General features: G+C 44.9%; 1 protein-coding gene across 1 annotated transcript in view; it reads left to right on the top strand.

The window, feature by feature from the left end:
- The first annotated feature begins 2,102 nt into the window (after nucleotides 1-2,102).
- RCE1 (Ras converting CAAX endopeptidase 1) overlaps nucleotides 2,103-24,322 on the top strand; it is a 194,475-nt gene continuing 172,255 nt past the window's right edge. The window contains exons 1-2 of the mRNA XM_082270347.1: nucleotides 2,103-2,251; nucleotides 2,432-2,534. Of these exons, the coding sequence (XP_082126473.1) occupies nucleotides 2,130-2,251; nucleotides 2,432-2,534 (225 nt within the window). The 5' untranslated portion in view covers nucleotides 2,103-2,129. The remainder of the gene's footprint in view (nucleotides 2,252-2,431; nucleotides 2,535-24,322) is intronic.

Here is a 24,322-nt window from a genome sequence, read left to right as displayed (position 1 = left end):
CTGATGTATAGGAACATAGAAGAGGTGTCAGTACATAGTAATATCTAATCACCATTCATTTACATTTAGCTCGGCTATATCACTTAAAATATAAATAAAGGCATTTTTTTTGGACAGAGTGAGGGTGAATTGTAACACCTAATAGGCTTATTTGTCGTGTTTGAGCTGTGTTTTTATCTCCCCCAATCTATTCAAGTGAATTGGGCCACTCCGCAAGCGTTGTGAAATTGTGTGCACTGCATGTGCTTGCGGTGCAATAGTGCAGGGTTTAAGTGGTTAAAGTGGGTGGTGAGGTGATACAATACCTCCTCACTGCCCGTCAAATACTCTATGAAGAGCGATCTGAACACTGGTTACTCTTCAGAGATGAAAGCTAGTGTTAACAAGCCGTAAAAGTATTTTCTTTTTGGATAGCAAATACTTTTTTTTCAGCATGCGCCTTATTCCCCTTCCTCAGTCCTGAGTCCTCACCTAGGCGCGTATGACTTTGCCAATGGTGTGCCATGGCCTCCTGGAATACACGTCTCATGTCAAGGACCATCTCTGCCAGCTGTTTCAGTAGGAGGGCCAGGTGTGAATGGTCAGGAAGTCACAGCAGCTCCCGAATTCAAGATGGCGGCATTGGAACAAAACCAGCGATCTATAGGTGCTAGTAAAGACATCACTGATGTTTTGGGCTTGTAAATATGCTGAATCCTGGAGAAATCTTCACAGAAGGGATGCTCTGTCCTCTTTCTGTAGCTGCAGGGAGTTATTGGCTTCAGGCTGCTGGCGGTCACAGCACATTAGTTCCATGAAAAATCACTGCATCCAGAAGCTGCTGTTCTACCTCTCCTGAAAAGAGATCCAAAACAGATTGCTTTTCAGAGGGAGTTAGAAACTGCAGCCTGTGTTAACCTAGCTTTTACCAAGATAGAAAAGTGCCAGAATTTCTTATCTCTATATTTGGTACAGGTCAATGATCCAAAAAGCACTAAAGTCAATACATCAGCATGAGAGCAAACTAACATTTTTAACCGGTTGCCAACGGCACACCACAGTTATACTGCGGCAGGCAGCCGCTCCTGCGCAAACCGATGTAGGTATATGTCGGTCGCGTCGGCTGCAGCTAGGGGGCAAGCCCTGCTCATCAGCGGAGACTCCGATGCACGGGGCAGGTGGCTCCCATTTCTGCCTGACACCCATGATCGTTCCCCGCTGAGAGAGAAGAACGGTCAGCTGTTGTAAACACAGCTGACTGTTCTTCTCCCTGGAATGATCACCGAGCCCCTGTGATCCTGCTATATAGGAACACAGGTCTCTGTGGTCATTTCACAAGCCCCCCCCCCCCCACACACAGTTAGAAACACGCCCCTAGGTACATATTTAACCCCTTAATCACCCACAGTGTTAACCCTTCCCTGCCAGTGTCATTATTACAGTAACAGTGCATATTATTCAACATTGATTACTGTAGCAATGTCACTGGTCCCCCCACAAGTGTCAAAAATGTCAGTCAAGGGTCAAAAAATCGCAGAACGCCGCCATTACTAGTAAAAAAAAAAAACAATAAAAATGACAGAAATCTTTCCCTTCGTTAGTAGACATCATAACTTTTGCGCAAACCAATCAAAATACGCTTATTGCGATTTTTTTTTACCACAAATATGTAGCAGAAAACAAATTGGCCTAAAATGTTAAAAAATTTTGATTTTTTAATTTTTTTGGGAATGTTATATAGCAGAATACTTTTTTTTTTTCTTTTAGAATTGTCGCTCTTTTTTTGTTTACAGCGCAAAAAAAAAAAAAAAATCGCACAGGTAATCAAATACCACCAAAAGAAAGCTCTATTTGTGGGGAAAAAAAGGACATAATTATTTTTAGGTACAGCGTTGCATGACCGAGCAATTGTCCATTAAAGTAACGCAGTACCGAATTTCAAAATATGGCCTGGTCAGGGGGCAAAACCTTCCAGTCCAGAAGTGGTTAAAGCAGAGGGCAGCAGTTGCAGCCCCCAAATGTTCTCAAAACAGAGTCACTTTAAAAGTATCTGCCCCCTAGTGGCCGGCAGGGAAGAGCATGAAACATCCCCCCATCTAAAGGGATGCCGAGGATGCTTGCTTTCATCTATCACAGAAGCTGTGGCAGCCATGTCTGAGGGTCATGAAGGGGATGTTGGTTCTGGGTTGTGCAGGGTGTCTGTATTCTGCTGTCTCACACTGGCATGTTCTTATGTAGGCAGCTTGTACGTATGGAAGAGTGACCTTCCTAGGTATGCTGTTTGAGGCCCACTGGGGTAACAATATGCAGACCATAGAGGGGGCAGAGATTAGTCTACGGCAAACTAGATACTTGTCAGGGAAGTGATACTGAGAGAAAACTTTCCTTGGATTCTAGGCTGAGCTATGACTGATGAACTGCCCATTTATACATGTTTCTTTTCTTCATGCAGAGATCACCCTGCTGTCATCAAGAGGAGGTTTACCAGCGTACTGATTGTATCCTCATTGTCCCCGTTATTCCTGTCAGTATGGAAGGAGTTAACTGGCATCAAGGTATGTAGAAGCCAAAACCAAAATCTGTGTCACCCCTACATATTTATTGTTCCACACCATGAGAGCTGGATGTCCGAACAAGGCAGCAGTAAGCTTTGTAGTATTTTAACCAGGCTGTTTTTTTTGCCCCCTTCTGCTCCAACCTAGCTGCTTACACTTTCACCTTGATTCCAAAACTTGACTCTGCTCAAGCCATAGCTTAACTCATGCGTTGTTGGTAAGTAGGGATGAGCTTAGATGTGCTCCAAACCCGCAGAAGCTATCCTGCCAGGAAGCTGTCACTGCGGACAGCTAATCATAACCGGCCAATGCATTCCTAGCTGCACATATAGAAGGGATTGTGTAAATGGGCGTGGAGTACCTAGACCCCTTTTATGATTGGCTGTTCACAGTGACAGCTTCCAGGCATTATAGTTCATGCGGGTTTGAACTTGTGTCCGAACACACCTGAGCTCATTCCTGTTGGTAAGGGCTAATGTGCCTCTTAACATCCAGGATTCATGGGTTTTAGGCTGAATCTGTGCTATTTGATTTAGACTGTATCTGAATGCGTAGTTTGCATCAGTGGTCTAATCAGATCTCACTGTCAGTTTTCAGGCAGATCTGAACAGACGCTCCATATTAGTCTATGAACTGGCATATATAAATGGCCATACGTCCATTTACATCCAATTACCTCCGAATCTGTCAATGTCTGAAAAATTGGAAAAGGCATCCGTTTACATCTGCCTGTCCACAGACCTAACATGGGTCCGTCAAGCTCCAAGAGGGCAAAACTTAAAGAGGAGTTCCGGCCTCGGAAACTATGTTTCACTAAAAATACCCCCAGGACAGTCAGGGCTAGTGCATTCCACAATGGATAGCCTCTGTACTGTCCCAGGTCGCACTTACCTTTTAGAAGAAATACCTACCTTGAAAATTTCTTCTCCAGCGCTGCCATCTCAGGTGTGGGCAGCTGAAGCCAGCGTGTCCTCTTCGGTCCCACAGTGCACTGCACCGGCCCTGCTCGTCACTTCCGGGGCAGGTGCGTCATCCCTGCACAGCTTCTGGGCATGCCCAGAAGCTGTTTAGCAGGGAATGACGCGCCTGCAACGGAACTGACGAGCGGGGCCGGTGCAGGCGCATTGATTCCTGGGAGCGATGATGTTCAGCTCCCAGGAATCAATGCAAGCAGGAAGTGACGGCGCGGGCCGCAGAGGGAGGAAGTGGAAGAAAGGTAAGTACATTTTCTTCAATAACAAGGTAAGTAAACAAAAAAAAAAAATCAGGACTATCTATTTCTTTTACAGGTGACACAGAGCAAGCGGATGGGCCAAAGTCGTTTTTGAGGCTAGAACTCCGCTTTAATGGACACAGATGTCACAAAACTAACATCTGTACAACTCAACAATGATTTAGCAGGGAATCTGTTCACAGATGGCTCCATCCACTGTCCATACATGTGGAACAAACACCCTCATAATTGGTCCATTCAGAAGGCATGTTGCACTGCTCGTTACCCCCACAGTTAAAGTATATCTAAAACCAAAACTTTTTTTTTTTTTTTTCATTTTGGATAGAGTCGAGGAGGATTAAGGCTTGGTTCGTACCTGTGTGGCTGTGTAGGGCAGCCCTTTTATTTTAATTGGCTGTCCTACCCACAGATAAACGGGGAAAGAAATTTCCTACCCTTTGTATAAATTTGCGCCATATGAAACCACATGGTGTTGCAGCACTATGCAGTTTCATGCACATGAAAATGTACGTTTTTCCAATGCATGGGGGTGCCACTAATATTGGCACCTTTGTGCATCTGCTAAAGAGTAACGTGTTTCTCTTTGCGTGTCGGGAATGTGTACGATTGTGTGCATGCTTCCAACACGCAATAATTTGAACCTAGGCTAAATCTGCTGTCAGTCACCTTGCCATCTGTCTCTTTAGGGAAATTTCACTTTACTTCCTTTCCTGTAGACTTACAAGGAAGTCAGAGGATATCTTTCCAATGTGAGGGTAACCTCCTCTTAGACAGTTGTCATGTGAACATGTGTACCAATTGGAAGATTTCCCCTCTATACCTGTTCTGGTGAGAACTCAAAATTCCGAATTTACCCTCACCCTCACTTTCACTCCTGGTTATTTTGAAAATCAGGACAATTAGAGAAGGGAAATGTCCAAATGCACATAGATACACACAGCAATACAAATCCTGACAGTGGTTCTAACCCAATTTAGATAAAAACAAAACACAATTTGCTCTTAATTGTACTTATATTTTAGGCAGATCAGACGTTTCTAGTTTAGGCATCATTGTTAATTGTCTGGAACATATGTGTTCCTTTATGGATGTGAATGTGTTTAATATAATAAATTGCTTATCTTTGTATTTAAGTATATAAAAAGAGGTAAACTGTAGCTTGCTAAAACCATGTAATGACTATAAAAAGGAAAACCGCCCGTGCTCATTACAGTATAGTGGTTCTGACTTCTGAGTGTTCTTACTCCATTTTCCAAAAATCATAATTGAAATAGTATTCTCTCCAAAAACAAAATTCATACAGTGCTCAGCAAAAATGAGTACACCCCTTTTGAAAAGTTAGATTTTAATCAATATCTCAATGAACACAAGAAAACTTTTCAAAATTGAGTGTTCTAGAACATTTGTTTAGCTCATTACATGAAAGTAAGTTTAATAATCTAACTTGGATTACAAATTCTTCAGTTTTACTCAAATTAGTTAAATGTAGCAAAGACAAAGGAGATCATTATTGATTTTAGTGTAGCGCCCTCCTAGTTAGGTGCTAGGTAAAGGCATGTAATTGCTCTTCTGCTTATCAGGGAGCAGGATTTTGAGTTTTGCCTGTTACATGTGTCCATGTGTGATTCACTTGGTCTGAGGGAGTGTCCCCACTGTATCCAATAGGGGAGCCTGTTGGACAGTGGAGGAAACCCAGCCAGTGACACACAGGCTTTTGTGACAGTCCCAGTGGGAGGGCACAACTGCAGTGCATCTTGGGGCTGTTCATAAAAGCCAAGGGCACATGTGACAGGAGGTCTTTGGGCGTGAAGCCAGGTCCCGGGAGGAGGGTGATGGCTGTCTCTCCTCCTGTCAGGTTGGAAAGTGGTCACAGGCAGTCAGCCTTGTGGACCAGAAGTGTGGGGCTGAGCTGTGTGGTCCGGTGGAAACTGACAGTGGAGCAGTGGCAGAGATTCCTGCGAAAAACAGTGTTTGTGAGTACCAGGGAGCTTGCCAAGAGTCTGCCCAGGAAGGGGACCACTCCAGGGAAAGTCAGTGGACAAGAGCCAGCAAACACAGTGAGTAAGAAAAGGGGGTGCCAAGTTAGACCCTGAAATCTTTGAAATCTTCACCTCAGCGGCAAAGTGAAGCAGCAGCCTTGCCGCACACATCTCAGATAGTTGTCCTCAAGTTTGTGCATAGTTGCTATTTGGAGTATCCCACTCATCCCTTCTCCCATCCCAGTTCCCAGTAAATACAAAAACAACCAAATCCTCTCGACTGTTCATTGACTGAGCCGAGGACTTAAAGCGATACGTTTATTTGCCTGTTGCTATGGGTAACCCATGGGAATCCATTCTCAGTAGCTCCCATGGGGGCAGTGCTACATTAGGAAAGTATGGAAGGTTAGCTATGAGCCAGTGGTGATTAACAGGATGGAGTTTGAGAGGGTAGAGGAGTTCCTCTTCCTGGGAATAATAATAATAAGGGGGACTTGTCATGGATGGGGCATATATCCCATCTGGTGGGCAAGGCTCATCAGAGACTGTACATTTTGAGCAAGCTATAGAGGGCATGCTTTTCAGAGCGGGTCCTTTTTAGCTTCTATAAAGCTGCTATTGAAAGTGTGCTAATGTATCGTGTTTCTTTTTGGCAGGGATCATGCACAATCCATGACAGATATGCCCTGCAAAGGTTAATAAAAACTGCACAGAAGATTATTGCAGGAATTAGTCTACCATGTATTGATGAAATGGGGGAGGGGAGGTGTTTTTGGACAGTGATTTAATATATTGGAAGGCACTTCACATCCTAGTAATGCTCTGTATACATTGCTACTGTCTAGAGCTGCACGATTGTGGCTAAAATGTGAATCACAATTTTTTTGCTTAGAAAAAAATGTAACGGTTCTCTCGCGAATTCTCGGCCTAACATCATCTTTTACATACTACAAAAAAATTGGGCTAACTTTACTGTTTTTTGTTTTTTTTTAATTCATTAAAGTATATTTTTTTTCCCCCAAAAACTGCGTTTGATGACTTCTGCGCAAATACAGTGTGACATAAAAGATTGCAACGATCGCAATTTTATTCTTTGTTGAATTTGTCTTTTAGCCCCTCCTCTGGGAAGTCCCTGTAAGGCTTAGGAACAAATAGGTAGTGCCAGATAAGTTCATCGCACCAAAAGTCCCTGTATTTTTCCAATAGCAACATTACTTCCCTTGGTGCATAAGGGTAGTCATACCCATATTCCAATGCAACCTTTTTCTGCATCCACCGCAGCATCCTGGATAACCGGGGAAGGGTCCTCTGGTTACCTCTCCCTGGTGGAGAAAAGGGGTGCATATTCTTTGAATCGTCTCCTCATATATATATATATATATATATATATATATATATATATATATATATATATATATATATATATATGTATATATATATATATATATATATATGTATGTTGGCGTTAATCGCCAGCAGTACCTGCGCAAATGGCAAACTTAAATAAAGTGACTAAAAATAAAAGAATTGTGTACCATATAAATTCTATGCAGAATTAATAAATCATAAAGTGCAACATATAGGCGTGAACCATATAAAGGAGCTGCAGCTGAATCGTATATAACGTGAAAGTGGTTTAAATACACCTATAGAGGTGTACAGAGCCTAAGTGTAAAGTGCACTAAGTGTGGTGTTCCAATATAGTGAACCATTAAAAGGTAATAGTGCATATAAATATTAAAATTATTAGAATAAATCACTGATGTAACTTAAAATATATAAATATAAAGTGCATTGACAATGGTGAATATAAAGTGAAACAATGTTAAGTGAAATAAATCACATATAAAGTCCCATGCACAGTGAAATAAATATAAAGTGCAGCAGCAGTAAGTGAAAAAATCACATATAGAGTCCCATGCACCAACAAACTTCAGTGCAGTCTCCATAAGATTCTTCCACACACAAACAGATCTTCAATCCCTTCACCACATGGACACCCAATGTTTGAAAAGGCTTACCAGAAATCACCGACCCCATAATTATAGGGGGTCAGTGTGAGCAGAATGATATTCATCAAAAGCCAATATTCCAGAGTAGATTAGAGCCCTCCTGGAGGATCCACCTTGCAATCGCCAATATACTATTCAACTTCAGAATCCTTAGCCAGCCCCACGTTCCTCAGCAGTATAAAATAAAGGAATGGCCAATATAGTGAAGTACGTATAAGCAATATTTATTTAAATAAGGTAGATACACTTACATTTAGCAGGAAAAAAACAGGCATTGGATCAAGCAAATACTGGGGATATCGGGTGGCGCTTCCACATCTTTATGCGTCTCATCCGGTCCCAGAAATATCATGGCAGTGTGATTGCACTCCTAGGTCCCTGATTAGGTCGGTGATTTCTGGTAAGCCTTTTCACACATTGGGTGTCCATGTGGTGAAGGGATTGAAGATCTGTTTGGGTGTGGAAGAATCTTCTGGAGACTGCACTGAAGTTTGTTGGTGCATGGGACTCTATATGTGATTTTTTTTTTTCACTTACTGCTGCTGCATTTTATATTTATTTCACTGTGCGTGGGACTTTATATGTGATTTATTTCACTTAACATTGTTGCACTTTATATTCACCATTGTCAATGCACTTTATATTTATATATTTTAAGTGACATCAGTGATTTATTCTAATAATTTTAATATTTATATGCACTATTACCTTTTAATGGTTCACTATATTGAAACACCACACTTAGTGCACTTTAGATAAGCGCGGCTCCGTCTCCTCATATGCTGCGTTCTGGTCCCTGGCCCTAGCAATGTTCCCGGGTGGGGTGAGGTCTGGGACTCTTGTAACGTAGGCATCGCAGAACCCCAATTTCTGGGTCAGTTCCCCTCTCTCAATGGCTTCCTTAGCCTCCTGGTCTAAAGGTACAGTCACATCGGGACCTGGGGAGCTGCTGCCAGTTTCTGACCCCCATTCCCACTCGGTCTCGTCGATTGATCCCCAATCATCCATGCCTTGTTCAAAGGACCCGTGCTTCATGTTAAAGGATGGGGAATCAACTCTAATAGGGCACCTCTCACCCTCACTGCTGGTGTTGGAAGAGGACACCTGGGTGACTTCTGTCTTTACAGGCTGTGGGACATTAATAGGGGTGGATCCTGTTATGGCCCTGGCTGCATGTTTCTCTGGCCATACTCCTGTAGTTTGGGTGGACACAGATCCCCTCCCTATGGAGCTCTGCGACTGGACTCCCTTCCCGCAGATTGTATGCCCACCGCCTGCTGGCAGGGCCTCCAGCTGCATCATCAGCCTGAACATGCCCCTTCCTGGTCCGCGGAGGAACTTTGACTCGTTCCCCGTCACCTCCTGGGTGAGGCCTGTCTCCCACATAAGTCAGCTTCCTGGGACGGCCCTCACCCTTCTCAGCCCAAAGCAGTAGATCACCACATTGCCCACATTGAACCCACGCCTGCACTTTCAGAGTAATGGTGGCACATTGGGGACATACCACTCCAATGAACTCTCGACCTCCTCCAGTGCACAACGTGAGTCCGCCGTCCGGCACCATCCGGATGCCGGTATCCCAGACTAGGGGGGGATCGGGCTGCTGGATCTGCTCCTGGCTCTACTCCGCAGGGTTTTCGCCCAGGGTGGCAGCAATAGCAGGAACACTCTTCTCATGAACGACATACTTCCTTCTCCTACACGTGTCTCCCGCACGGCCGCGCCCAAAGAAGAGGATATTAATAGAGTTCCCTGGATCACTCCTGATTGGCCGGATGTTCCCGCTGTCTCCACCCTTTCGCCATATTGGGCGGTTACTCTTCCCACTGGGCAGACATGCACTTGGCGCACTTTCCTGTGCGGTACTGTAGTGGTACTGTAACTCTTCCCCTGCCATGCTGCTTTGCTGCAAACACTCGGGAAGTAACTGCAAAGCGGATTGTATCACTTGCTAGACATACATCCGCCCATCTGAATTGCACTAGGGCCTCCACTGCGCTTTTCCTGACTGAAGTCTGCTGTCCCTCCTTGCTCGGCAAGAGTAGCATCCTGCTGCCGGTCGCACGGCCGATACTCCTCTTCCTTGCCACACACGTGCAATTCTCATCTTCCATACTGGCTCCGGGACTAGCCCCACTGCCCTTCTCGGCATGGCCGACTACGATCCCCACAGTATGCATGCAGCAACTATAAAGAAATGTCCCGCTGTCAAATGCACGGTCAACAACTTTTCACATAGCGTGCAGCACCACCCGACCCCCGACACCTCTCTTCCCTTGCCCCTGGCTGCCATTTGCACCGTCCACACTAGGACCTCCAGCGTCCTCTTCTCTGTCCTCCCTGGGACCCCCGACGCCATCTTCACTGCCCACCCTGGGACTTCTCACTGTTAAGCAGTTGCAGCATTCATACACTCGGACACACTTGCCCCCTGCTCTCCATTTTCTGATGGCAGAATACATTTCATAGTCCATGTGAAAAGTCTTTGTCACATCACAATCTTCCTTAGAACATTTTCGTTGCCACAAACATCCTTCCATGTGGGCTTCCAACTTCATCCCACTCTCCCTGCCTCCCATGGTTGCAGTCTCACACCCGGCCTGGCATTTGAATAACAGTTCCGGACACAAAAAGGGATTTTTTGGACTTTTCTTTTTGCCGTTGCCAAGGGCAACTGGCCCAGTAACCAATGGCAAAATCCCGGACGAGCCCCCAAATGTAGCAGGTTTTCCAGGCCTGTGGCCTGATGTGGGTCTGCCATTGTTACCGGTTACCTCTCCAGCCCATGTGAGCTGCGACCCTGTGTGTGAGAACTGAGACATGGACGACTCCGGCATCTTGGTTTTGTGGTTTTTATTGTAGAAAAGGGGATGGGAGAAGGTAATGAGTGGAATACTCCTTTAGGCTTAACTAATTACACTTGGGACTTAATCCTAGAAAAATGCCTGTTGGCGATTCCTTGACGCCAGCCAACGCTCACTAACACTGAGAACACACTGTAGCTTGATAGAAGTGGTGGATCCTCGACAATAAGTCCAGAAGACCCAAGACTGTGAATTGTAGAATTACTGACACTGCCGCACTGCAAAGTCACTGAATACTCCCCTCCCGCCTTGCACTGGCTTGAGGTAGTACACTGTCGATTTCTGTAAAGCTGCAACTCACACTCTGTCCAATTCAGGGCCCATATGCAGGTGCCCCCTTTAATCTTAAACTCTTCGGGGTTCACTGACTATGTACCCCCCTCTGTAACTTCAGGGTCCTCAACCTAGGTACCCCCTTTCAGCTTGCTGGCACTGGATCCCAGAACCTCTTCCGGAGTGGTCCCCTCTGACTCTGGCAGACCCCCCAGGGGCAATCTGCAGTACTCATGACCTGTGTAGGCTTTCCTGGGACTTGACCCCTCTCTCTCGCTCCGCAGGCTCTCGGCACACCGGATCCCCTCAGCTCAGCTCAACACTCTCTGGATTCTCAGGCGACGCCCCGAGACATCTTCTTCCTCCGACAGGAGGAGAGACAGCCGTACTCTCCGTCCTGGGACTCTGCTCCCGCCAAAGACATCCTGTCACGCACTTCCCCCAAAGTTATACCCACTCCCAGAATCCTTTGCAGCATAATCTGCCTTATGGAGTAGTCACAAGCCTGGATGTGTCCCCTGATTGGGCTTCACACACTGCCCTATGAGAAGCCTCTCACAGGAGCCAGTGGGGATACTTCTCCCCTCAGCAGGCACATCTGGAAGCCCTGACACCCTACTAAATAAATCACAGCCCAGCTGTTAAGCAGACAAGGCCCACTATACATTTACCTAGCACCTACCTGTAGGGTGCTACATATATATAATGTTTGGGGGTTCTAAATTATTTTCTAGCAAAAAATACTGATTTTAACTTGTAAGCAGCAATTGTCAAAAAAAGACTGGGTCTTTAAAAGGTTAAACTGCTCTCCCTTACAGCCAGAAGTTCATTCCTTTATTCTAAAAGAAGGAAAATATACATTGTAAAGCATTTTATTTTGGCCCCTTTCACACCTGTCCAGAAGCTGTTCAGGAGGGAATAACGTGCCTGCCCCGGAAGTGACGAGTGACTCCGGTGCAGGCGAATTGTCTCCTGGGATTGATGACGCTCATCTCCCAGGAGTTAATGCAAGGAGGAAGTGATGCCGTGCGCTGTGTCCGCAGAGGGAGGAAGAGGAAGGAAGGTTAGTATATTTTCATTAAAAACAAGGTTTGTGAAACAAAAAAAAAAGTTTTAATTATACAATTCTTTTTCAGGTTCATCTAAGCTAGCGGACAGTGTAAAGATAGTTTTTAGGGTGGAACTCCGCTTTAACATTGTTGATAAACATTTGCCAAGGTTCTTTTTTTTTTTTTTTGACAGCTGTGAGTGAGCAGAGAACGGCTCAGTGAGAATTGAAAACATGCCGTTTTAAATCGTGAGGGGGGGGGGGGGTGAATCGAGATCGCAATTTTTTTTAAGGATTAGTCGTGCAGCTCTACTACTGTCTGGGAGGCAGTATAGAAGTATTTGCTCTCATACTACCGAGTTGCGGAATAGCTTCTTTCCTCGATGTGTACTTCTCTTGAATGCTAAAGGTCTTGTGGAATAAATTTATTGGGAGTTACAGTATGTATTTATTACGCTGGGCTTGGAGTTGTTTTTTTTTTTTCTTTTATGTGAGGAAGCTACAACTCATTTCACCTAATTTCGTTTCATTTTATGATTATTCATTTTGGGTTCAGACCAGGAGACATACTTGTCCACTGAATCACTTTCACCCTGTTCTTCTTCAGAAGTGCAACAGTGGCCTTAGATGTGTGTTTAGGATAGAGATGTAAAATTTCCGGAAATTTTGAAGCTCGGGAAAAAAACATTTTTTTGGGGGGAAAAATTAGATTTTTGGAACAATTGAAAAAAAATGCTACATTAGCAAGTTTTTTGTCTTTTTAAGATTGAAATTAATTCTGTTACTTTAGGAACATAAAATATGACTATTATTGAAAATATGGACAATTTGACTTGGCATAAAATTATCACAATTCGCATAAAAAAAATATAGTGTAGCCAAACAATTATCACAAACAGAATTTTTACTTTTTTTAGACCCCGTTCACACTGGGGCGACCTGGTCGCCTGACAGGTCGCCTGGCATAGAGAAGCTGTGGACCCGTTCTAATAGGAGCGACACAAGTCACTCCGACTTAGAAAAAGGGTCCGGAGCTTCTTTGGGGCGACCTGCATTGACTTCAATGTTATGAAGTCCGTGCCGGCCGCTCCGAGGTCGCGGTGCAAGCAGCGCGCCGTGACCTATGAGGTCGCCCCGGGTAGTTGGATCGCCCCAGTGTGAACGGGGCCTTATAATATTTATTTGTAATAAACGGAGCAACAATCTCCTGAACTGCTTACTAGTTTATGTGGAACAGCCAAAAAGCCTCCACAAAACAATTTTCAAAACCAAAAGTAAATATTTTTCATATTTCCTCTCCACAGTATTAAATAAAAACCCCATTCTCATAAAAAGAATTGAAGATGGGGGAAGTGTTAAGAAGAGAGTGGGACTGAGTTTCAATTAACATTTAATCAGAATAATTTTCTGAGCTGAAATTGTCAGTATCCGTCTCTGCAAGCTACTCTTTTTTTTGTCCGTTATCACAATTAGGAACTTCTAAAAACTGAAGGTTTGCCCGGATCGAAACAAGCTTCTCTACCCTTTCACATGTCAGTTTATTTCTTGACTTAGTGTTTCCAAACATAGACCAGATTCTTTCACATGCTGCAGAAGATGGAGGGCTCTGGAGAAGGCGAGAAGCAATAGGAGTCAGAGGCTGTGTTGTGCAAAGACCTTGCCGTGTTGCAGGAGGAATAGGTTTGGCAGAATCCTAGATCGCATTCCTGGGCCAAATCCCTGAAGATGTTCTATATTCTGCAACATTTGAAATTACCTTCCCAACATCAAGTCCTAAATGTGATGCTTGTTTTGTGATCACTGGGGGAAGAACCAGATTACTGGTAATTAAATCATTAACACAAAAGTTTATAAAGGTAAACTAATGTAGCTAAATTATTTAGTTTTCTGAATTCAGAATCAGATAAATGTAAACTCTTACTTTTTTTAATTAATTATATACTTTCAGGTCCTTTTTGTTGCTCTGTATTTTCTTCCAATGCTTTTGAGGCCTAGTAAAGAGGATAGAACAAACCAAACAAACCCACTAACATGCAAAAGCAAAACCTGAAACCTTTTTCTTGTTACAATAGCAGCACAGCACCTCCTAAAGGAAGAAATCCATACTGTTCTTGCATTGGAGGGTTCAGTTTGTTACCTAGCACTTGCTTTTCCTCGCACAGAAATTAGAATAATCTGATATACATTTTCTTTTATGATTTGGAAAATATTTGAACACCCTGTCTTAAAATATTTTATTCTACATGTTAAAATAAAGTATTCCACACTTTTTTTTTTTTTTCTTTTTTCAATTTTTTGGAAAAAAAAGCCCTTTAAAAAAAAAAAAAAAACCCAGAAAAAAAAACGTTTTTTTTATTTTATTTTTTCCGGGCCTTCACATCTAGTTTAGGATCATTGTCATGTTGGAAAAGTGCACGACGACCAAGGGCACAGAGTGATGGTAGCATCTTCTCTTTCAATATTGAGCAGTACATCTGTGAAATCATGATCGCATCAATGAATTGCAGCTCCCTGACACCAACAGCACTCATGCAGCCCCACAGAAGAACATTGCCACCACCTTGTTTCTCTGTAGGCACCATGCATTTTTCTTTGTTCTCCTCCACTTTGCAACACCTTCCAGTTTGAAGCCATCAGTTCCAAAAACATTTATCTTGGTCTCATCACTCCAGAGTACAGAGTCCTAGTAGTCTTCTTCTTTTTTAGCCTGGCCAATAACATGCATTCATGCCATTCCTCTGCAATGTACACCGTATTGTGTCACGGGAAATAATCACCCCAGTTTGGCTTTCTACTTCTTTAGCTAACTGCAGTAAACTTGCATGGCATTTTTTTTTTTCTTTTCTTCAGCCCTTGTCATGAGAAGATGCTCCTCTCAAGGTATTAACTTCTGTGGGGGGCATGGACGTCTCTGTGAGATGGTTCCATCCTTGTTAAATTTTTGTATCACTTTTGCTACAGTATTCTGACTGATAAGTAAAGCTTTGCTGATCTTCTTGTAGCCTTCACCTTTCTTGGCTTTCTTGTGTAAAGAAATTATTTATTTCTTCAGGCCTTGTGGCATTTCTCTTCCATGTGGTGCCATTGCTTAAACCAATGAAATGGGAAGGGGTTGTCTTTGTTAGAGTGATTGTAAAGTCAGTGTTTGTTAAAAAAAAAATAAAAAAAAAACATGTTATACTTACCTGATCTGTGCAGTTGGTTTTGCACAGGGCAACCTGGGTCCTCCACTTCTCAGGTCTCTCTTCGGCTGTCCTGGCACCTCCCTCCCTTTGAGTGCCCCCACAGCAAGCAGCTTTCTGAGTCACAGCTCCCTGTGTCCATTTAGACAAGGAGCTGTGGTTTGGCCCCACCCCTTCTTTCTCCTCATTGGCTAACTGACTTTGACAGCAGCGGGAGCCAATGGTGTCTTAGCCAATGAGGAGGGGAGTCCCTTACGGCTGAGGCAGTAGTGGACATCGCTGGATTGAGTAGGGGCTCAGGTAAGCATTAGGGGGGACTGAGGGGGGCTGCCACACACAGAAGTTATTTATCTAAATGCATTAAGAAAAAAAACCTTCTGCATTTAAAACTCCTTTAAGTAACGGCCTTATATAATCAACTGTCTGCTGGACACCTGTTTAATGAATAATTACGCTCACCTGCAGTTGAATTCTTGTTTTTTTTTTTTTTTTTAATATTTATTTTAATTTACACAACTGTAACAGTGCAACAAGGAAAAGTAAGAGGGTAAGGCCAAACATCTGAGAATGTAACAATAGAAAAAGCCCAATTCGGGGGCCAACTTGCATGGAAAATATATCAACATAGTTATTACATGACATAGAGCAGGCCGTCAGCAGCAAAAAAACCCCAGGCAAATCAGCCTCCGAGCCACTGCATACAATGCGCATAAGTGCCAGGTATGCTGCCAACGAATCACCCGACAAAGTCATAGTGGTGTATGTGACGAATGCGGGTATCAGACCCCTGGCCTTCTCATCCACCTCGTGACCAAAGACCAAGCAATCTCACACCCTGCCGTCACTTGCGTAACAATGCCACCCTCAGCTGCACCCAGCACACAGATTGTCCAGCTTGCGGGACCACAATCTAGATGCCAGCAGACTGAGAGCGATTGTCACCGGGTTAATTAAACAATCAACCCTTTCCTGCCACCACCCCTACGTTATACTGACTGAGCCTAGGGGATGCTCATGGTTTGACAAATATCAATTATGACTTTAGAATAACCGTCTGTAACACACACTGTCACCTGACAAGAATGTTTCAGATAGGTTAGCCTAAACAGTACAAATATCAATTATGACTTTAAATTAACTGTCTATAACACACAGTAGCGCACTTCAGGAGGCAGATTCGCTTGGGTCAAGTTGCGTTTAAGAGCTTAGAGACAAAGTTTAACACTTTCAAAATAAGGTTTAATTATAAGAAAGGTTAAAAAATTGGTGCAAATAAAAATATTTACAGAAAAATGGGTTACAAAGAAATGGAGACACAATACACAGCAATTTAGAAATAGGAGAATAAAAGAATGAAAATACTTGCATTAAAACAGTCCTGGTATTACCTTAAGTGTCAGAGTTGAACAGGTATGTTTGGTTCTCCTTGGGGCGGTGTTATGCCGTCGATCTTAGGATGAGAACTGAGCTCTCTATCAGTTCCTGTCCTTTTCTCTGACTTTCCAGGGGGTGTCACCAGAAGTACTTAGCCAATAGGCTCTGAGTCTTCTAAACTGCTACGGGACCTCCCCATTTGACAGATTAATAAAAGCACTCATATCTTGAGAATTGAAACGGTTTACATGCTTGAAACCGATATCTTACTTTTCGGTTTGGAATGTCCTATCTTTAGACACTAAACATGGGGTATTTCGGACTAACCCCTGCCCTGTACGCCCTTGGATCGCTAACTTGCCTTTCCTCGGCATGACGGTGTCCGTGCTTGGACTTAATTCGATTGATATTTTATGGGGCACCCAAATATCTACTTTTTGTTAATGTTATGTTTGGTTAAAAAGATATGAAGTTTCATGGTCAACTGTGTCATTTTCCGAAATGACCTAGTAGCCATATGCTGAGTTCAGATTACAAATTAACTCTTAAAGCATGAGGAGACTGAATGTCTGCTTGGTCAAAGCTTGTGTATAGTGAAGGTGTGAAAAATGTCAGCTTAGCAGGAACCTGGCATTCAGTGACCCAGGGGGTCATTACAGTGCCAAAAGGCTGGAGGATGAAGCTGGTAAGAATGACCCATTTGCCTTTAACACTGTCAACTAAGCTTGTAACACAAGATGGATGCCTGTGACAGCGCCTGAACGAAATGGCGGCTTGATAAACCAGAGTGCCAACGCAAGATATCATTACACCTCCCCCTCTTGTGGGTGCATAGGAGGGGAAGCACAATTCCCCTCCGGATGCACCCGTCTCCTGCAGCTCGGCTTGACGTGACAACCCATCAGCGTTGCCATGGGTGCTACCTTTCTTCTGCTGGGTGACAGAGGCTACTCCCCTGGGAAGCAGCTTCCGGCTCAAATAGAGGATGAGAGTTTCCTCTCCTTTAGCATCCCTCCTGCCTAGGGCTGCATCTGGCCCAAAGGTAATGGCATAGGGTGGTGCCGGGACTGGGCATTTAAATTCCGGGCCCCATGTCCCAGGTGCACGGGCCAGTACCTCCGTTAGGGCCGGACGGTCCTTCTGACACACTGGCGTCAAGGATGCCAGTTTCCCCAGGATACCATTGGTAAGGCCAGTCATGGGTTCAGTTGAGCCACTCTCGTCGCATCCCAGCATCCTCCTGTGGCCAGCTGTACCCAGGAATGACGTAACTAAAGTTGGGGTTTGAGGAGTAGGCCAGGTCCTGGTATCCTCAGTTCCAGATCTCTGGGTGCCTACTCCTCCCTGCTTTTCCCAGTACAAAACCGCTGACAGGTCCATCTGACAGTTACTATGCAGAACTGTAAAACTAGGCCGTGCCAGAACGTTTGGGACTGTGGACAAGAGTTCTGGGTGTTCCACCCAGACAGGGCCAAACACTACCAGGCCCCTAAAGCAGGCCATTGCACCAGGTTCGACCTCTCCCCGTGGATCACACGTGACCCTTAGGGAGGTGTCTGATGCGTTCCCAACCCCATCTAGCATTGCTGTAGATGCAGTTAAGCCACATGGGTTGGGGAAGGCTGGCTCTTCCTGAGCCTTCCAGGTTAGAAGGTTTGGTCCACGCCCCCTGCTCAGGTTCAGGATGGTTAGACAGCGGGCACCAGCCAGCTGCTTTAACACCTCATGGTTCCTGGGCACGGGGTAGGTCAATATCGCAGGGCTGACGTTCAGCCTGCTAAAGGCTCCACAAAGCCTTCTCTCGGTCTCCTGTTCCCCATCGGCCTGCACCTCCTGTGAGGCAGGAGAGGTCGCAGGTATGGGGGGAGCAGACACCCAGGCGCCCATCTCGTGGACCTCAGGGTGTGTCCTCCCAGGGTCTCCAATATCTCTGATGCGGCATGCAGTAAGCCCTGCCAGCAGCATAGATACCTGGAGGGAGAAGGGGGGCTTTAGCTGAAGGCCCAAACCCACACCCTGAGTGTCAGCTACCGCTAACAGGACACCTGTCTTTCCCAGTTCAGGGGTACTAACTCTGTCCCTGGCATGTGCTGGGCTAGGATGCTGTGTGAGGATCAGGTCAAGCCACAAACCCTGGTGCTTCACTCCAGGCCCTGCCTGCCTGATCTCACAGAGATCCTTACAAAACAGATCACGGGACACCTTCAATACATGTCTGTGAGGTTGACTGGACACAATGAACAGCTGTTTAACCCCTTCAGTCTCCAGGCCTCCTGCCTGTTGTCCTGTCACACCTATCTGCCCATTGTCCCAGTCAAGCTGGTGTTTACTCATCACAGCTGGGGGCCTTTCAGCTCCAGTCCTAAGTGATCGGATAGCCTGGTCGATCCACAGTGCTGCCTGACAGGCAGTACTATAAGTCCCAGCCAGCTGTCCTGTGGTGAACAAAGACAGCTGCTGAGGCCTAACAGAGGTGGAGTCCACTGGGTCAGAACAAGGAGAGGACATAGAGACCTCCTCCTGCTGCTCTGCGACCAGGGCCTGCACCTCCCCTGCCTTTGCCACACTGTGATGAACCACCAACATTGACAAAACATCTTTAGCATTATCATCATTTCCATCAACATTATCAGCAACATCATTTCTAGCATTATTAGCATCAACATTATCATCATCAACATTTCCATCATTAATATCATCATCATCAACATTATTTGCATCATCATTAGCATTACTACAGCATACCCCTGGTAACTTCACAGGCAAGAGGGCCTCCTTTCCTTCCTTAAAAGATGGAGGACCTGGTAATTCAACACCACTCCACCCCTCCCCCTCCCTCTGTCCATCCATAGGTTGCCCAGACATTAAACCAATATCTGCACACAGTACCTTTTCAAGTCCAGAGAGTTCCGTGGAGGCATCCAGGGTGCCTTTAGCAGGGGTGTAGTAAGAAACAAGGGTGCCTAGGTCGGCACCCAACAAAACATCTGTGGGGATTTCCTCAGAGACTCCCACCTCCCTCATTCCACTCCCAGCACTCCAATCAAGGAAAACACGGGCACGGGGTACCTGTGAGCGGGTCCCCCCAACTCCAGTGAGGGTAAAAAACTTTCCAGGGATGATGTCCCTTCTTCTTATCACTTCTGGTTTGACCAGAGTGACTTCAGCTCCTGTGTCCCGGAAACCAGTGACAGTCCGGTTGCCCACGGTGACGGGCTGCAAGTTGGCGGCGGTCACCCGGGATTTCCTGCGGACAAACAGCACGGAGGAAGAGTTGCTGGCCGGCTGACCAGGTGATGTCATCTGCTTTTGCTCAGGGCACTGTGTCCTGAGATGTCCCACTTTTCCACAGTTGTAGCATCTGCGGGTGTCAGTTGCAGGGAAGGTGACACCAGGAACTGCAGGGGCTGGTTGCTGGGGAGCTTGACTCCTAGGTGCAGGAGGTGTTTCCATGTGCGATTTCCCTCCTTTCGCGCCATACAGAGGAGGCTTGCGAGGGTCAGATACCCGAGTGTGGATGTAGGTATCTGCCACTTCTGCTGCTTCTTGGGCAGAGGCTGGCTTTCGTTCCAGCACAAACTGTCTGACGTCTGTAGGACAGATGTGCAACAATTGATCTCCAATCATGAGATCTTCCAGGGACTCAAACGTAATGGCCTTCAAGCCCTTAGTCCACTGACGGAACGTGGTGCGTAAGCGGCTTACCACATCCATATATGAGTCCCCAGGTCCCTTTTGCAGGGACCTAAATCGCTTCCGGTACACTTCCGGGGTTAACTGATACTTTTGGGTGATTGCAGCCTTGATGGCCTCATAATCACCATCCTGTTCCGTTGGCAATTCGACGTAAGCGTCCAGGGCCTTGCTTCGCAGCCCTGGCGTCAGGTACCGAGCCCATTGTGCTTGGGGCAACTGGTACTGACGGCAAGTCTTTTCAAACGACAGCAGGTACACATCAATGTCACTGTCCTTTTCCATGACTGGAAATTTGGCTGCCGGGCTCACAAGCAAAGAGGTGTCCCTGTGCTCTAGGGATCCGAGGTTCTGAGACTGGGGCTTCGGCGGGAGCTTAGCCATCTCCAGTTCGTGCCGACGATTAGCCTCCCTTTCCCTCTCAGCAGCCTCTCTCTCTGCCCTGCGTTCTGCTCTCTCAGCCTCTCTTTCAGCCTGGCGTTCTAGAAACTGCAGATACGCCATAGGATCCATCTCCTTGACACGTTGTAGTGTTTCCTGCATTTGAGGAGAGTCTATGCTGGCTGCAGGCAAGCTGGGGCTGGTTTGCACATGCTGTGGAGTGGCGGTGACATCCAGTGGTATTCCAGTGTCAGTCTCTGCTGGCCCATCCTGTGCGGCCGTTCCTGAATCACTGGGCTCTGAAGAAACGGAAGCCTCTTCCTCTGGTTCCAGATTCCGGCTTGCCTGCATATCATACTCCTGCAGGGCCTGAATCATTACTTCACTAGTTTTGCCACTGACGTCAAGTCCTTTTGATGTGCACTCCGTAGCAAGTTCATTTTTGTTCATTTTTTTATATTCCGATAAACCAGGCATGTTTGCAAGCAGAAAAGATAGGAAGGAGCTGTAGAAAGTAGAGATTGCTGTGTGTCTCTTTTCAAAAAACAAAAATATGCACCAGTTTGTCTCTAAGGACTGCTTTCCTCAACCGTTACAATCCTTCAGTGCAGAGCTAATTCCTAACAGTGCACTGAATGCTCTTAAATGCAAGACTATCCCACGTACGCTGCCAGCCAATATGTGACGAATGCGGGTATCAGACCCCTGGCCTTCTCATCCACCTCGTGACCAAAGACCAAGCAATCTCACACCCTGCCATCACTTGCGTAACAATGCCACCCTCAGCTGCACCCAGCACACAGATTGTCCAGCTTGCGGGACCACAATCTAGATGCCAGCAGACTGAGAGCGATTGTCACCGGTTTAATTAAACGATTAACCCTTTCCTGCCACCACCCCTACGTTATACTGACTGAGCCTAGGGGATGCTCATGGTTTGACAAATATCAATTATGACTTTAGAATAACCGTCTGTAACACACACTGTCACCTGACAAGAATGTTTCAGATAGGTTAGCCTAAACAGTACAAATATCAATTATGACTTTAAATTAACTGTCTATAACACACAGTAGCGCACTTCAGGAGGCAGATTCGATTGGGTCAAGTTGCGTTTAAGAGCTTAGAGACAAAGTTTAACACTTTCAAAATAAGGTTTAATTATAAGAAAGGTTAAAAAATTGGTGCAAATAAAAATATTTACAGAAAAATGGGTTACAAAGAAATGGAGACACAATACACAGCAATTTAGAAATAGGAGAATAAAAGAATGAAAATACTTGCATTAAAACAGTCCTGGTATTACCTTAAGTGTCAGAGTTGAACAGGTATGTTTTGTTCTCCTTGGGGCGGTGTTATGCCGTCGATCTTAGGATGAGAACTGAGCTCTCTATCAGTTCCTGTCCTTTTCTCTGACTCTCCAGGGGGTGTCACCAGAAGTACTTAGCCAATAGGCTCTGAGTCTTCTAAACTGCTACGGGACCTCCCCGTTTGACAGATTAATAAAAGCACTCATATCTTGAGAATTGAAACGGTTTACACGCTTGAAACCAATATCTTACTTTTCGGTTTGGAATGTCCTATCTTTAGACACTAAACATGGGGTATTTCGGACTAACCCCTGCCCTGTACGCCCTTGGATCGCTAACTTGCCTTTCCTCGGCATGACGGTGTCCGTGCTTGGACTTAATTCGATTGATATTTTATGGGGCACCCAAATATCTACTTTTTGTTAATATGTTATGTTTGGTTAAAAAGATATGAAGTTTCATGGTCAACTGTGTCATTTTCCGAAATGACCTAGTAGCCATATGCTGAGTTCAGATTACAAATTAACTCTTAAAGCATGAGGAGACTGAATGTCTGCTTGGTCAAAGCTTGTGTATAGTGAAGGTGTGAAAAATGTCAGCTTAGCAGGAACCTGGCATTCAGTGACCCAGGGGGTCACTACAGTGCCAAAATGCTGGAGGATGAAGCTGGTAAGAATGACCCATTTGCCTTTAACACTGTCAACTAAGCTTGTAACACAAGATGGATGCCTGTGACAGCGCCTGAACGAAATGGCGGCTTGACAAACCAGAGTGCCAACGCAAGATATCATTACAGTGTATACCTAATTTTACATCAAATGTAAGAAAGAGAAAGTAAAAAAAAAAAATGAGAAGGATAAAGAAAGAAAAGGAAAAGAAGATAAAGAGGTCTAGAATCGTACCTGATAGCGTTTAGGATTCTCCAGCCGCCGCGATGTGCCAGTGCAGTCTCCAGCGTCATAGATGCATAAGCGACACGTGTCTCTGCTACTCCGAGCGAGGAGCAGAACGGGCCGCTGATTCATTGTACTCAACCAAGGGAATGGGTCAGCTAGCGTTAACAAGGCCTGGTCTAAGCTTGAGGGCACAGGTCCAGGTCGCCAACATAGTCAAGCCATGGTCTCTACATTGTATCATTACGTTCCCAAACACCCTTACACTTGGCAATCCACACCTCCGCTTCCCGGATTTCATTCACCTTACACGTCCAATCTAGTATGCCCGGTACCTGCAGCTGCCTCCAGTATATTGGAATCAGTCTCCTAGCTGCTTCACCACTTTAAGACCGGAGGATTTTCCTGCTTAACGTCCAGACCACTTTTTTCAACTTGGCACTGCGCGACTTTAACTGACAATTGCGCTATCATGCAATGCTGTGCCCAAATGAAATTTACGTCCTTTTTTTCCCACAAACAGAGCTTTCTTTTGGTGGTATTTGATCACCTCCTGCGCTTTTTATTTTCTGCGATTTTTATAAAAAAAGAGCGAAAATTTTGCCAAAAATTTACACTTTCTACTTTGACAGTTAAAAAATATCCAATATATTCAATTTTTGTCATATATTTAGGCCAAAATGTATTTAGCTACATGTCTTTGACAAAAAAATTCTCAATTTTTGTTGGTTTGTGCAAAAGTTATAGCGTCTACAAACTATGGTGTAAATACTGGAATTTACGCAGCTTCAATTTCTGACTGCCTATCTCAATTCTTGAAGTGCTGAAATGGCAGGGCAGTACAACCCCCCCCCCCCCCCAAATTACCACTTTTTGGAAAGTAGACATCCTAAGGAATGTAGTGAGAGACATGTTGAGCTCATTAAAAATTTACTTTTTTTTTTCACAGGTGTTTGAAAAATGAAAAAAAAAAGAAAAGATTTTTTTTACAAAAAGTTGTCATTGAAATGATATATTGCTCACGCATGCCATGGGCATATGTGTAATTACACCCCAAAATATATTCTGCTGCTTCTCCTGAGTACAGGGATACCACATGTGTGAGACTTTTTGGGAGCCTAGCTGTGTACGGGACCCCGATAACCAATCACCATCTTCAGATTTTCAAAGGGCGTAAATTTCTCATTGCACTTTCTCACTGCCTATCACGGTTTCGGAGGCCCTGAAATGTCAAGATAGCACAAAACCCCCCCAAATTACCCCATTTTGGAAAGTAGATACCCCAAGCTATTAGCTGAGAGGCATGGTGAGTCCATGGAATATTTTATATTTTGCCACAAGTTTTGGGAAAATTACATTTCTCTATCGTTCATTGACAGATGCAGTTCTCTCTGATTCATATAAGTAGGGGTTATACAGCCCCCTACAGGAGTAGGACACTAGGCAGGAAAAAGTTCTGGCTACACCCTCTCTCTTCCTGCATAGGATGTCAGTTTTAATCTGCCTAGTCAGGAGTAAGGACCTAGTTCCTTGCTGGGATCTCTG

The sequence above is a fragment of the Pelophylax lessonae genome, assembly GCF_965119305.1.
Source record: "Pelophylax lessonae genome assembly, chromosome: 10".
Lineage (NCBI taxonomy): Eukaryota > Metazoa > Chordata > Amphibia > Anura > Ranidae > Pelophylax > Pelophylax lessonae.
The sequence above is the reverse complement of the archived record's forward strand: the minus strand, read 5'-3'. Positions and strand labels throughout refer to the sequence as shown.